This window comes from Malaya genurostris, chromosome 1 (genome assembly GCF_030247185.1).
Source record: "Malaya genurostris strain Urasoe2022 chromosome 1, Malgen_1.1, whole genome shotgun sequence".
Lineage (NCBI taxonomy): Eukaryota > Metazoa > Arthropoda > Insecta > Diptera > Culicidae > Malaya > Malaya genurostris.
In genome coordinates, this window is record NC_080570.1 from 123,713,173 (window position 1) to 123,728,086 (window position 14,914).

General features: G+C 40.0%; 2 protein-coding genes across 2 annotated transcripts; both read right to left on the minus strand.

Annotated features, from left to right (window-relative positions):
• Window positions 1-3,569: 3,569 nt before the first annotated feature.
• On the minus strand, window positions 3,570-10,634 carry LOC131428024 (ionotropic receptor 25a). Its single transcript, XM_058591662.1, has 5 exons — window positions 10,532-10,634; window positions 6,575-6,724; window positions 5,605-6,506; window positions 5,042-5,541; window positions 3,570-4,981 (listed from the first exon to the last, which is right to left on the minus strand). Exons 1-5 carry the CDS (start codon window positions 10,632-10,634, stop codon window positions 3,868-3,870), a joined length of 2,769 nt encoding a protein of 922 aa, XP_058447645.1. The 3' UTR covers window positions 3,570-3,867.
• Window positions 10,635-11,050: 416 nt separating this feature from the next.
• LOC131425676 (late secretory pathway protein AVL9 homolog) lies at window positions 11,051-14,559 on the minus strand. Its single transcript, XM_058587745.1, has 6 exons — window positions 14,135-14,559; window positions 13,533-14,005; window positions 13,309-13,470; window positions 12,572-13,251; window positions 12,333-12,516; window positions 11,051-12,271 (listed from the first exon to the last, which is right to left on the minus strand). The coding sequence occupies exons 1-6, from the start codon at window positions 14,198-14,200 to the stop codon at window positions 11,818-11,820; spliced, it is 2,019 nt and encodes a 672-aa protein (XP_058443728.1). The 5' UTR covers window positions 14,201-14,559; the 3' UTR covers window positions 11,051-11,817.
• Window positions 14,560-14,914: the final 355 nt, after the last annotated feature.

Sequence of the window (14,914 nt, forward strand, 5' to 3'; positions counted from 1 at the left end):
TGATATTATTTTTTAGTAATGACATTTTTAATGACTCGTGTAAGGGCCGCTATTGAGATTTCTATGCCCGGTGAAAATTAACGACGACCCTGTTGAAAAATGGGTGGCTAATATATTTCCTGATGAAAACCAAACAATGTGTAAACGCGATTCACACGTGGCATCATGCCACAGACAGTCTGTGATCATGCGACTATCACCGGTATGGAACGGTTACAAAACAACATTAATCGTAAGCAATTCATATGAATGTCATGTTCACGAAACATTTTGACGTCGGGTACGTGAGTAATATTTGGCAAAAAAAATTATTGAATAAATCTTGACATTGACCGAAGTTAATTGATCGTCTGAATCGTGTTTAATGCACACGTTTCCTGATTTGTGGTTGTAAGTGAGCTATCAGAAAGCCTAATTATACCTACAGAACCAGAAGAGTCATCCATTTTAACATCAAACATGATCAAACACCTCATAATAGCATCCCAGAAAACAAATATTCAGGCTCGTACATGAACTGTGTGTAAAATTTGCTCATTCAACGTGGCGGATTATTGCAGATGTCACCGCGATTAAGGAGCTATTTTGGGTGTCGCTTTTGCACGAGGCACTATTTTGGGTGATACATTCACTTCACACTAGTGTTTTGTTTTTGTGTTGGTTAAAATCACAAGTTTATTTTAGTTTTATTCCTATTGATATCGCGTGTGATTTAAACGTTATGGAAATAAAGTTGTCTTTTACACTTATGGAAATCGTGTGAGAAAAGGTTTAAATCGTTTTAGTTGGAATATTTCTATAATAGGCAGGAGAACATATTGGAACGTTTTGAAAGATCGGGACGAATAGTCGAGTAGGTAGCATTACTGCATTTGAAACGAGTCACAGCTTGTCGAAATTGGTTTCTACAGAAAAATTAAGTGTGAGGACAAAAATTACGTTTTGTCAGTTACGTCGCTTATACCATTATATTTCCGGAACCACATGTAACAGCCATTAGATCTTTGAACTTGATCAGTGACTCAATAGTATCATTTAAACGAATCTAAGCTTGTTGATTTTGGTTTAGCCAGCTTCGAAATTTTTTTCAATAATGAACGGGTGTTTGTCGGTTATGTCACCATTATGTCACAGACTAGCAGACAGGACACTCAAACTGGATACTTCAATCATTTTAACGGTCTTTTCGAATATTCCTTTAGTTGGGACCAGAGATGTCTATCTCCTCTGTGTGACGAAGAGCAAGCAAAATTTCTCCCCTCGCACTGACAACTTCAACGAGAGCTCTTCTCTTTCACATTTATACACCACTGTTGTGTAAGTGTGCACGCATCATGAGTGCGTTTGTTTATTTCCTTTTACCTCTTCCACTGAATCGCACCGAAGTGCTAGAGCATTAGCTAATAAATTCTCTGAGGTGGATGCAGATACTTTCACAGAGGTGTACACGCCGGTGAGCACTCTGCTGTATGGTTTTCGTGGACACGCAAAATCAGCAAAATAAAACAATTTATCGTAAAATTTTCGGTTTTCCTTGCAAATTTTTCATAGCAAGGCCAGATCTACTCTCTATTAATTGAAGTTCACAGAAGTGTTCGCTCACAATCACGCGCCAGTGGTCACTTGGGTGTATTTAGACGAGAGCGCGTGTGAGCGATTCATGCGAAGAGAATGTGTTTCACTCGCGCCAGCTGCTTTAACCACAAGCACACACTCAAATGCTGTCTATTCGACACTGAAAAGAAGTGCGCTATCCTCTTTGTGCGGTGCTTCGTTTTTTTCATCCTCGGTGTGGCAGAAATCTGACTCTAGCGTTTATCACTCTGGTGAAATGCCATCTCTGGTTGGGACAGTACTCCCATGTCATGCTGGCGCCACGTTACCCTAACAAAAAACTCAAGTCTGACATCTGGACTATGTTTATTTTTTTCATTCACCCACAGAATTGCCATTCATACAGAATTATTTGTAATGTATTGATATGTATACGTCCATGCGAATTTCATTCAGGATACAGATTAAATACATATTACTAAACAGGCCCGTGCGCAGGAATCATCCATGGGGGGGGGGGGGGGTTTCAAGGGGAGAGGGGGGTGTCCAAAATGCGAAAAGGCGCCTCATCCACTATATTGACAATGTAAAAAGCGGGGGGGGGGGGGTGGCGGGGGGGTTATTATGTCAGTTTATAAATAGATAATAAATTGACAAAAAATATGAATTGTCAAGTTATTTGCACTTTAATATAATAAGTACTCCATTGTTCATGAAACTTAATTTAAAAAAAATTCTTCATGGGGGGGGGGGTTAAAACCCCCAAAACCCCCCCCTGCGCACGGGCCTGTTACTAAAACTAAAAACAGAATTGTGCCTACTTCTCCTCTTCCAACGCAATATGAAACCGAACCGAATCGAATGTGTTGTTACGATGTTTACTTTTTGTCGGCCACCATTTGATTTCGGGTGAAAATTACCAACACAATCAAAAACAGTCTAGAGGAACAACGTTGAGAAAACGAAATGGTCACCTTCCAACATCGCTAAAAAAGTTAAATATATTATCAACGTAACACCTTAATTCAATGCTACGATTCATTTTCAAATATTACATAAAGTCTGCTGAAATCAGGCATCCCTGCCAGCAGCTGATCGGTGTTGACAAACGAGGGGAAACCAACTAGTAAAAAAAACTTATATAACACCGATAGTGAATAGTTCGCGCGGTTCAATATAGGTGGAACTAGTGCAGTACGAAAATTTATTTTTATAAGAATTTACCCATAGTGTCATGTCTGTTAGTCATGTTATTTACTCAAAAACGATTGATTACGGTTAAATGCGGTTTAACTTCAATTTTAACTATGTTGAGCTCCTACTAAGACACTATAACCTGTCTGGAGCTTAACACATGGATCAATAAGTCCCGAGACTAACAATGGAAACAACATTTTTTTGCAAAATTTTTTTTATTCATCCACATTATCACCAATTTTTCAATACCACGTTTATAAAAAAAATTATCTTTCGCTTCAAAATAAGCTTCAGTTTCAGCGATGACCTCCTCATTTGAGCCAAATCTTTTTCCCTGGAGCATTTTTTTAAGATCAGCAAAGAGCCAGTAGTCCCTGGGGGCTTAATCTAGCGAGTATGGGAGTGTGGGGAAGCAGATCAAAGCCCAATTCTTTCAATTTCGCCATTGTTTTCATCGACTTGTGGCAGGGTGCATTTTGTTCTATCGAAAGCCATCGCGGCACCCACTTGGAAAAAACCTTTTTCATGCTCAATTTTTCATGAAGGATAGTAAAAAAAACTTCCATATGATATCTGTGTCATCTCAGCAATCTCGCAGAGCTTCACTTTACGATCTTTCATTATAATTTTTGTCACTTCACTCATATTTTCCGGAGTAACGGCTTCCACAGGTCTACCCGAGCGTTTCGCGTCATTTGTGTCGGTACGACCACGTTTAAACTCGGCGAACACTCGGATAAAATTTTTCAATCCATTGTTTCGCTATCACGGTGTTTTTACCCATTGAAAAACAAACAGACCGAGAGGGATTTCGATCATAACACTTATTAATAGTATGCAAATATCCCAAAATCTCTTTCCTGAAAAAAAAAATCGAACGTTTCGGCCTAAATGAAATATTTCGATTTCCCACCCCAAAAGTATTATTGTGTAATAAATAGAATGAAAATTTAGTTCCTAATTCCTACATAATGTATCAGTATACTACTACTACTACTAGTACTACTACTACTACTACTACTATTCAAGTGCCTCTGAAGTGCTTGTCAATACATAAATCGAGTGAGCTACAGTAAATGCCCGAATAAAAATTACTTTGTTTTTTTTTTGTCAAAATTATTCATTGAACTTCCGTGGCCTATTCTTAGAGCGAACAATGGATTGTTGCTTTACTTCATTTCTGGGAATCACATTAATATAGCTAATCGTCTGCTGTTTCTCCGAAGCCGGAATGAATTTGCTGCCAATAGTAATGTCTTTCGTCAGGCTGTTCCCTTCTTTGCTTGGATTATTCTTGAAATCTGCGCCAAACAGACTTTTAAACAATGTTGTTTTTGGATCCTGACCAGTAGCTTTTCCCTTTCGCATCTCTTCGACGTGATCCGATTTACCCTTGTTTGCCTTACGTTTGTAGTACAATACTTCGCCCGCTAACGTCATCATTGCCAGAGCTAGTCCGACCAACGTAGCAATGAAGACACCTCCCAAACTTTCCAGCGTGATACCCTCGCTGTCATCGCTGTTGGGGCATACGCCCCTGACGGAGTTGTTCCAGTACTTGGCGGCCAAAGATTCGAAAAAGCGATCCTTCTGTAGATCCAAAATATAGTAACTCATTTCATCCTGCAAGTGACTGCCCTGCTGAACGGCGAGGGAATACGGTTGCTCGGCAAATACTTCTCCGACTTCGGTCAGGTTACAGTTTCGTGATATTTCATACCTAATCTCGGCCGAATCGTGTATAAAGGCAAAGTCGGCCTCGATGCGTTCGTTAACTCGTTGAAATCCCGCTTCTGCGGACGAGACCGGTTTGGCTGATTCGATCGCTGTTAGAATATTGATGTACTGCTCCTTGATTGGATAGTCCCATACCCGGTACTGGGCTTGATCATTGCCACTTGAGAGCGTCAAGTTGCGCCACATTTGATACAGCACTTCTTCGGCGTTCTTCATGTTCTTGAAGAAGTCGTGAGTATCGGAACCTTCAACGACCGTATACTTGATACGACTCTGACGAGATAGTTGCTCCAATGACTGCACCGGTGTTTGCATACGTTCTACGGTTAGAAAGGCAGCCAAATTGGCAGTGAATGTGGCCAACATCAACACTACAAAAAGCCAGTAAGCTGCGACCAGGGTTCTTCCGGAAAGAGCTTTCGGTGCTTCGCCACCTCCTTGTGGAGTGAAAGAAGTCAACGCAAACCAGAAACTTTCTTTTAGGCTAAAATCTCTGGAAAAAGTTTGTGAGCTATGAAGTTTAATCAGTTCCATCGGTTAGCTTGTTACTTACCGACATTCGTACGGATAAGCGGATTTATTATTCCTGGCACTGTACGGCGAGAACTTGTCCAGCAGCCATAACATTACAGCAGTGGCCACGATCGCTAGCAAAATACTTAACCACACTTCCAGCCGAAGGACAGTCATGAACTTGAACAGTGAAGTCTCTCGCACTGGCTGACGCATCACGATCAGTATACCCGTTTGATCGTAGTATGGGGCCACAAAGTCTACGACTTCCTCGCGTTCAGCTGTCATCTTCATCGATGCCATGGCAAAATCAATGTCACCAACCACCAGATCACCAATCAGACCATCCCAATTACCCGATGAATCTTTTCGGCCAAAAGTTCCTTTCTTCGGATGGACCAGATCGTAATCAAAACTCATGAGTTTTGAAAGCTCCTGCAGAAAGTCGATGCAATAGCCCTCCCATATAGGCTCACCGAAAGGATCAGTCATGACCTCGTTGGTGACAGGATCTCGCTTACGATAAACCCACGGAATAGACTGTAAAGAACAAAAGGTATTGTAGTAGTTTGAAGCATTCAATGGCTGTTGTCAAGATATTACCTCAGTTGTGCCTACTCGAAAGTATCTTTTCGTAGATCTAATGCTTTGTCCTGCTAGAGGTTCCACGAGACCTTTTGCGATTGTGCCAATCTGAATGGTTTTTGTTTCGTCTTTCTCCGTAGAAGCCCAAATTGAAACGTTTAAATTGTAGCGAAGCATTCGACTACCGTCGGGCATCCAGAATCGAACGTCCTTCCGAAAATCTCTCAACAGGTTTGAGATGTCCATTGTTTCATTGGTGTTAGAAATAGTTTCATTACAGTCATCGCGCCTAACTAGCGGAAGCTGTTCCTGATGAGATCTAGTCAAGACTTCCCTAACGACATTTTGTAGATGCGCTTCCCAAGGTTTGAAATCTTTCGGGCAAGAACAGTCTTTTGGTTGGCTTAGTAGAATACAGCACGTGCTTTTATCCATCAGCAATTGACTGATTGCCGGAAACGTGCCTTTGTATTTGAACACGTCCGCCATGTCATCGGTAAATATGAGGTTCCATTTATCCGGTTTCGAGATCAATCCGTTAGTTGTCGCATTGTGGAAAAGTTCATTCATCTGCTTTGTACCGGCGACCATGGCGTAGTATGACGGATAAGGTCGAACGGATTTGATTCGTTGAATATTCCTACTGGTTAGCTGATCAAATATTATGGTACGAAGCTGAGATTCCGTAATAAGATAGTAGATCGCTGAATCGGCATTTTGGGCGCTGTCGAAAACATAGACCACATCGTTCGCACCACGAGCTCTCAGATAGTTTTCCGTAATTTTCAGAAATGTTTGGAATGTAACATCCGCATGGATGTAAGGAACGTTGAAGCTTTCGGCGGCAATCATAATTTTGTTGCTATCGGTCCAGGTAAAGTCAAGCAAGATGGTAATGCCTTTCTCCAGAGCGGTACATACTAAAATGTCGAATATCGAATACCTGTCACAAAAATCTACTTAAACTGGGAATAACAATTACACTTACATGCCGGATTATCAACGAAGACCACACGCTCTCGGTTGTATACAATGTAGTGTTCCAGCACGGATACTCCCGTTGTAGTTGATAGGAAGGATCTGACGACACCTGATGCTAATGCGGGAACTTCCGGTTGTTCGTGTTCGTAAACAATTACTGGAAACAGTATTTAAAAAAAATTAAAGCTAATAATTCCGATATAATAAATAATATACTGAGCTGGCTAATTCTTTCGAGTCAAACGCGTGACTTTCAAAGGTCCAGTTATTCACCCTTATTTTGCGCTGCGATCAAATGAGAAAATTTGCATTCTGTAATTCGATCGAGTGATACTTTTGTATAGAAAAATCGAACTCGATCGAAATACAGAATAGAGGTGGTTGATAGTAAATCATATGGAAGCAACACATATAACGATCCCTTCTCTGCTCCTCAAAATGCACCTCAGCATGTTCCGGCCCGTTAGAGCCCTGGTTCGGCCACCGTTTGAACTGTTCCACCCCGTTTAACCACGGTCATTTTCATACAAGTAGTCGTATGGGACCTAATTCTCATCCCCAGGCATTATCCGTTCAAGGAATTGTTCGGAAACGAGCGTAGAGTCAAATATATTATATATCAATATGGATCACTTTAACGAATTCAATACAAATTGAAAAAGATATCACAGTTACACCATCTCGTGACGGAAAAGGCTTTTAGTTTGGTCATGTTTAATAGTTTGCGTTTAGAAACGATACGAACTTTTCAGCCGATCTGTTATATTGTATCGAACTACTTGTTGGAAGAACACAACACCCATATACCATTCGACTCAGTTCGTCGAGATCAGCAAATGCGTGTGTGACCAATAATTTCACTCAATTTATTTCGGAGATGACTCAACCGTTTTCTACAAACTCAGACTCATATGAAAAGTCGTATACTCCCAAACAAGGTTACTGAATTATGTTTAGTTCAGACCTCTAGTTCCTGAACTACAGGATGATATGTGAACCGAAATTGAAATTGTGTAACTCATTTTTCTCGTAGATGGCTGAACCGGGTTTGCAGATTTGGATAATCGATAACCAAATAAACTTATTTCAGTTTTAGGGGTATTCAGTTTTCGATTCGGATCTCTCAAATATGTCTACACTGATTTTCAAACATTTTGAAACAAATGTAAACTATACAGCTACTCAGGTGAATTTATCTGACTACACTGATTCTCGAATACCGGTTCCAGTATCGAATCGTTTCTCAATGCTCAATCGTTTTCTCAAAAAAAAATCCAAATCGACAAAGACAAAATTAATTAACTGTAGATTGATACGCTCGACTCTAGTGTATGCATCTGTCGTTTGGTCACCTTTTTACCTTCGAGACATTCAACGCCTTGAATCAATCCAACGCAAATTCGATTTGCAGTTTCGACATTACAGAGTAATGAGTGATTAAAATCTCAAATTGCCGCTTAAACACCGAAGAATATCCATGCAAAAAAACACATGCGGATTGATAAAAAAGGTATCATCTCACTGCTAGGTGGATTAAGCACGTTTTAACGAAGATATCGATATTTTTGCGTAAGCGACTTTTCGCCTTATTCCAGCAGCATGAGTTTTGAACGCTGTTTGACAAAACGATAATACTTGTGAGCAACGTAAAACACGATTTTTTATACTGTTACATGCAATTGTTTCTAAATACCTAAAAGATTGTGTATCCTTTTTCGTGTTATTTTGCTCGGACCGATTTAAGCACGATTCGTTTTCGGCAACATAATCGCTCGAATATGACATATGTAAACCAGATGATGGCAAGGATGACAGCATTTTTGAGTTGAAAACAATTCCATAATTATATTGTTTTAAACTACTTACAGCAATAAATACTGGAAGAACATAACATTCATATACCATTCGAATCAGTTCGTCGAGATCAGCAAATGCGTGTGACAAATAATTTTACTCAATTTTTTTTTCGAAGATGACTCATCCGTTTTCTACCTCAGATTCATATGAAAAGTCGTATGCTGTCAAACAAGGTTCCTGAATTATGTTTGGTTCCAACCTCTGGAGCTTTACTGGAGAATTTCCAATCACCAATTTTAAAATTAACACTACATACCTGTACAATACTTCTACTTCGCGTAGAATAACGACACATTTTCTTTTTATAAGAAGAAAACACTCAATTTTCACACTATTTTCGTAGGAAAGAAAACAACAAACCGTTCCAACAAATTGAACAAGTATTTCGTTTAGTATGTCGTTCAACAAACGCTGCACGCCCAACCAGATCTAACCGCTTTCTTAGTGGGACTGAAGACACCTAACAGTAACAGACGAAATATATACATCTGTCCAGAATGCAAAGGAATTGAATTTATTTTTAATTTCCGGTAAAACTCGCAACGAGTGAGCACGTTGCATCGTTTAGTTTGGAGCAAATTTGAGTATTTCGCTAGAAAGGTTTTTTATCCGTACTTTGACGACTCGACGCAGCTACATAGCAAGATTTTCGCTTGTAGTCCAGTGAAAAGAAAGTCCATTGGACTATAAACGAAAATTTTACTGGTACTTTAGCCTAAGTCATCTCAAGTGACGTGACGCCAACCAGAAAAACCTGTTTTAATCCACCTAGTGGTGTAATTATGCCTTTCTCATGTACATATAATATTGTGGTATTCTATTCAAAAATTTTCTCTTCGATTTTTGAAAGAAACCAAGAGATTGTTTGTGCATAAAATACAGAATAAAACAGTGCTTTGATTGCGTAAGTCATCTCTAAGAAAACGAAGTGGGTTCACTATTATATGCACTTCCGGCACCGGAACCCGAGAACCGGTATAATCAAGTCGGATCGTACGGTTGCCAACTAACATGACACACAAACTCTACTAGTACGCAGTCTAAATTACGATTTAAATGTTTGTTGCATCCGAAAATATTTTAAATGACGGTGTACAATATTGAACACACTTTACCGTATAACTCCGGATCCGGAAGTCGGATCCGGATGAAATTCAGGAATTCCGTATGGGACCACGAGACCTTTCATTTGAATCTAAGTTTGTGGAAATCGGTCAAACCATCGCTGAGAAAAGTGAGTGAGATCCATTTTGGTATATATGACCACTATTTCCGGTACTTCCGGAACCGGATACCGGGAGCCAGGATAGCCGGAATCGGTTTGTTTAGTTGACTAATGATAATGACTATCGATTTGTGTAGTTTTGAGACCAGTTTAGGAAACTTTTTACGTTTTTTGTTTCGCCGGTTTAAGTGACAGTGTACAATATTGGACAAACTTTACCCTATAACTCCGGAACCGGAAGTCGGATCCAAATGAAATTCAGGAATCCCGTATGGGACCACGAGACCTTTCATTTGAATCTGAATTTGTCAAAATCGGTTCAGCCATCTCCGAGAAAACCTAGTGAGATTATTTGACACATACACACACACACACACACACACACACACAAACACAGACATTGCTCAGCTCGATGAACTGAGTCGAATGGTATATGACAAGTGATTGCATAACCTTTCTATATGAGAAAGTCAAAAGGTACTTTACATAATGAGTAAAAGTTACATGTTTTTTGTTTCAAACCTCCATGAAAATTGGTTTAAAATTGGTTTTGGTGGACGAAAATAATATTGTTAGCGTTGATCACAGAGCTGTGGAAGAGGATTTTCTGAATGCTAAGAAGAAATAGAGCCGATTACTAACTTTACCAATACAAAAACAGTAAATTTGGCAATGCTCGAGAGATGTGTAATCCTTTCTATACCAAATATACGATACGGAAAACTGCGATGAGTTGCACTCCCAGCGCGAATACCGGATTTATCATTATCTGTAGTAAAATTCAGTGAATATCGTGAACTTTAAAGTTGGCCATACTAAATACTAGATACTAATTCTATTTTTTTTCATATTAACTAACATTTTAAAAAAATGTCAACTTACATATTCCAATTTCCTTATTTCCACCTTCATTTACTCCCGAAGAAGTCGAATCTGCCAAACTCGTCCGGAAACCGCAAACCAATAGAAGGTTTAGAACCATCATTATGATCCAGTTTGGCCACATCACGATAACGGTACGTCCCAGAGGCTACTGTTTCACCCTTACAAAGCTAGCGGACTAACTGCACCAAAAGCGTGGGAAACCACTGCTTAAAATTGGATCATCTGCTGAATTTGTCAAGCATGAATATGCAATTTTAGCCGATTATCACAATCGATAACAATTTCCCATGCCGCTCTGAATTAGGTTATTATAGCTCGGACGAATAAGAAAATCACAACTGACCAAAGTATATCCGAATTGCATGTCAACTGCATAAATATTTCATGCTTCTGTTAGGTACACTTGTCCCGGTAATTTATGAACGATGATAACTGTTTAGTAAGCGAATGAGAGTACCTTTCAATGATATCTCTGATTCGAGCCTAGAACCTTAGGAAAAGATGTTTGTTTGCATGTTCAATAGTTTATTAGCTATTTAAGCCATAATCATATTCGATTGTTTAATAATAGTTTATATGTTACACAGTGAACAGCTATTCTGTATACTAACTATTGGAAATTATCACACATTTGTTTTTATTGTTAATATGATCGCAGCGAAAACTAACGGGATTAGCGTTACGGATAGTAAACAGTTTACTCTGCATGATTTAGTACTTGCTAATTATTATTTTACTATTATTGAGCCGCAATTTCTAATCTTGCCTCAAAAAAGTTGCTGAATAGCTGGTTTATTTTGCATCGAACAGGCATTATTTTAGACTTGAAACATCGAGCCATGAAGAGACGTGACAATAGTTTTCGAAGATCGATTACGAGAATCGATTACTTTAATTGAAAAGAAACTAGGCGCTGACATAGGGTGCTTCCGCTTCGTGGCTCTATGTTAATAAGGCCGTCGGGATACAACAGTAGGATTGAAAATATGTACCACCCTATGAATTTTTGGTTTTCTCAAGTAGCTTGAAATTTCGGCAAGACTTTTGCATTCATTTTCTTGTCCATAAACAATTGCGTACAACACACGATATTGTAAGTACAAACAATGATTACTATTTTTGTTCAGTTCAAAAACATTGAATTCAGCAAATGACGATTTTAAATATGAACGTGCTGTGGAATGGTTTCTATAATAACGGGGTAGACTTAATATTATCACTTTACACTACATTGTCGAAGCTAAACTGCGGAAAGCGATTTCTCGTGTGCAAACGAGTTTCAATTAAATGTGATAGATTTTCTTCTGGCGATCTAAGATGTCAGCTTCTTTACCGATTTCAATTATATTATTACTTATTTCTAGTACATGTTCGGCGGTTCCAATTTCCGAAGCAACCGATTCGGATTTGCAATCGATTTCAGGCCGTTTGAGCGCACTCCTGGTTGCAGCATTTGGACTGTTGCCACTCTCACTGCTACTGCTGGAAAGTTGATCCGGGTTTACGTTTTCATCCGAATCATCACTGGTATCGGTAAGCTGTCCGCTACTGGTCGTCTCATTGTCCCCTTGGGCACCTGCCGCTGACTCGCTGTTGGCAGCAGGAACCGGTGCAGTTATCGATGTCCACCATGTGGACAGTGCGCCTTTCGCCGTGGTTAAAGCGCCTCCTACCGCTCGACTAGTATTATTAACTGCTTGGTTTAATTTGCGGCCACTTTCACTATTCTGCATGGTTCTGCGAAAATCAAAAATTTGTATAGAAAGTCTGTCACAAGCAAATCAAAAACAAAACTTACTGTGCTATTCTCAACTTCATATCAGCAACGGAAAGTGTTCCGGCGAATGGATGCCCTACTGCCAATCCTTCGAAAGCTGGATTACTGTCGCCACCGCTTCTAGTCAACCAATCTTGATAGCATTGGGCCGTCTTGAGAGCCATCATAAAATGCACATTGAAATGTTCCATTTCTTTGGCGCCATCTGTAAAATTATAACAATCAGACCAATTGGATATTCCCTCAAAAACCATGCATACCAAAGCACACTGACGATTTCAGCAGCGATACCATGTAACCATAGAATTGTTCCCGAATCCAAATTTCGCTACCCTCGGCGTCTTCCTTCGGGTTCTGTACGTTTCGTATGATGAAATCCGCGAAACGCAAATCTTCCGTACTCAGTTGTATCTGTCGCTTCAACTCAAAGTCAAACACGTCGATGACGGTGCCCTCCACGTCCACCAGCACATCCGCCAGGTGACGCTTCTGTTGAAACAGCACATTGGAGGCCCCAATAATGTAGCCTTTGACGGAAGGATCCGTCAGCAGATCCATGTATGGCAACGAAATGTACGGCAGGCAGAGGTTTCCTTCGTGAAACATTTTCATCGGTGCGGCCCATTCGTCCGGCTTGATTGCGCACAGACTGGCAAAATTTGACGCGATTGTGTCCACACTTGTGTCCCGTGGGAACCCGGGACGCATACTTTGATTTCCGGCAGCATCATCCGTTGGAGATGTTTGTGCTGGCTCTGAGTTGGGAGAATCGTCTTTGGTGCCTTCATCACCATTCCTCGGTGTATGAGCGCGTGAATCTTCAGCGACCGTTTCAGGAACAGTGTCTTCACAGGAAATTTTATTGTCGATCGTCGAAAAGTTCACCTCTTCACGCTGAGGAGTACCAAAGCTGGGCATCGGTGACATGGGTCGAGATGTTCTAGAAAAAATTCTCATATAAAGAAATGTTCTTCACCATCCAATCCGTTCGATATACTTCACGCAAGCGACTTCCTGAAACCCTTTAGCGAGTAATTCTGGATGCAACGAAACGACTCCCAAAATCAACGAGCAAATAGGCTGCACCGGAGATCCAAAACAAACAACTCGTTTCTGTAGCAAAAGCAACTTGTACAGAATAAGAAGCTTGTGGCGCCACCTAAAATTCATGTGGACATTAAAGTGTAAAAACCTACAACTAACAATAATAACGAAACCTACTTCAACACCAGATCCCGCAGTGGCAATCCGATAAAATGCAATCGTGCCGGAGCCAGCTCCAACGGTTCCATCGAGTGGAGACAGGCATTCAACTGCTTGTATGCTTTAACAAGGATTTCGGTACAGGAAAAGTCGCCTTGTTCAAAAAATGCATGCGCTATCAGGGACAGTTTGACCTCTACATAGCCATAGATAGGAATCGATAGCAATGCGCACACCGATTTTTGTACGGTACTTCTGGTGACGTCAGCTGTCCGTATTTTCAGTTCTTCCACTGGAATCTGTCGGTAGCAACTTATACCGTAGATCGATTCATGCGGATCGAGTAAACTTGGTAAGTTGAAACAAATGACGTCCTGGGTAAAATTATGCGATCCATCTGGAATAGCTAGCGTTGGAAGGTACTTCCATCCCGAAGGACATTCTTGCTTTCCTTCCGAACCGGCTATCAACGGGGGATAGGAAAATTCAACCTAGAAATGACAGAACCACATTCAATATTTATATGCTAATCATCACTACATGAAGTTGAATCATGAACACCGAACAAATCAATGACCAATAAAACAAACACCAAATGTTAAACAATCAAAGGCATCAACCTGGCATCCTTTTTTGTGGTGAAATCCAACAACCAGTATATGTAAAATCGGGTTTTTAATATCCATTTTCACATTCAGAACTGACGTACAGATAAATCAACACACGTCTACAGTCGAGAGAATAGTTCTTCGTACCCGACCAGCTTGACTTCACCAAATTCTAGTAACTTTTTGCATCATCACTTTCGGGAGAGAAAAAAAGTATGCAATCGATTTTTCGTGCTTGACTGTTGACGATATGATTGTAGGCTACTGTCTCAGATACAGCAACCACAACAAAACCACAAATGGGCAAAGAACCGTGAAATTTCCACCCCCTTTTCCCACTTGTTTTCTTGAAAGATGCACCAAGAACAGCGAACAAAATAAGTTATTATTTATTTATTTCGGTTTGTTGACTCCTTTTTTTCGAAAATCGCTCATCCGTTATCTCGACTGATACAAAAATGCCAATTGATGGTATTTTTATTATATCATGATTGTTTCAAAGAAGGGCTAAACTTACATTGAATTTTTTATCGTGACGTCACAAATGAACAAGAATTCATCCTTGACAGTTCAGCGGTACTGTTTACAAACAAGTTTAAACAAAATCGAGGAACACATCTCGATCAATCATCTTTACACTTTACAACTAGCCACTTTTATTTAATAAATCTCTGAAACGAAACGTTAACAAATGTTTTGGAGCTCTATTTAGGCGATGGACCGTGAACGTTCCCATCCGTTTGTCAACAGCCAAACAAACAAAAAAGTCTGTTTACAAACAGTACCGCTGAA

Bases quoted from the DNA above. Each gene is read 5' to 3' on its own strand.
- LOC131428024 (XM_058591662.1), bottom strand. From the start codon at position 10,634: ATGATGGTTCTAAACCTTCTATTGGTTTGCGGTTTCCGGACGAGTTTG. The intron at 6,507-6,574 runs GTAAGTGTAATT...TCGACATTTTAG, and splicing joins CTTCGTTGATAATCCGGCAT to TATGTACCGCTCTGGAGAAA. The intron at 5,542-5,604 runs GTAATATCTTGA...TGTTCTTTACAG, and splicing joins TTCGAGTAGGCACAACTGAG to TCTATTCCGTGGGTTTATCG.
- LOC131425676 (XM_058587745.1), bottom strand. From the start codon at position 14,200: ATGGATATTAAAAACCCGATTTTACATATACTGGTTGTTGGATTTCAC. The intron at 14,006-14,134 runs GTTGATGCCTTT...TGTCATTTCTAG, and splicing joins ACCACAAAAAAGGATGCCAG to GTTGAATTTTCCTATCCCCC. The intron at 13,471-13,532 runs GTAGGTTTCGTT...CATGAATTTTAG, and splicing joins CTGCGGGATCTGGTGTTGAA to GTGGCGCCACAAGCTTCTTA.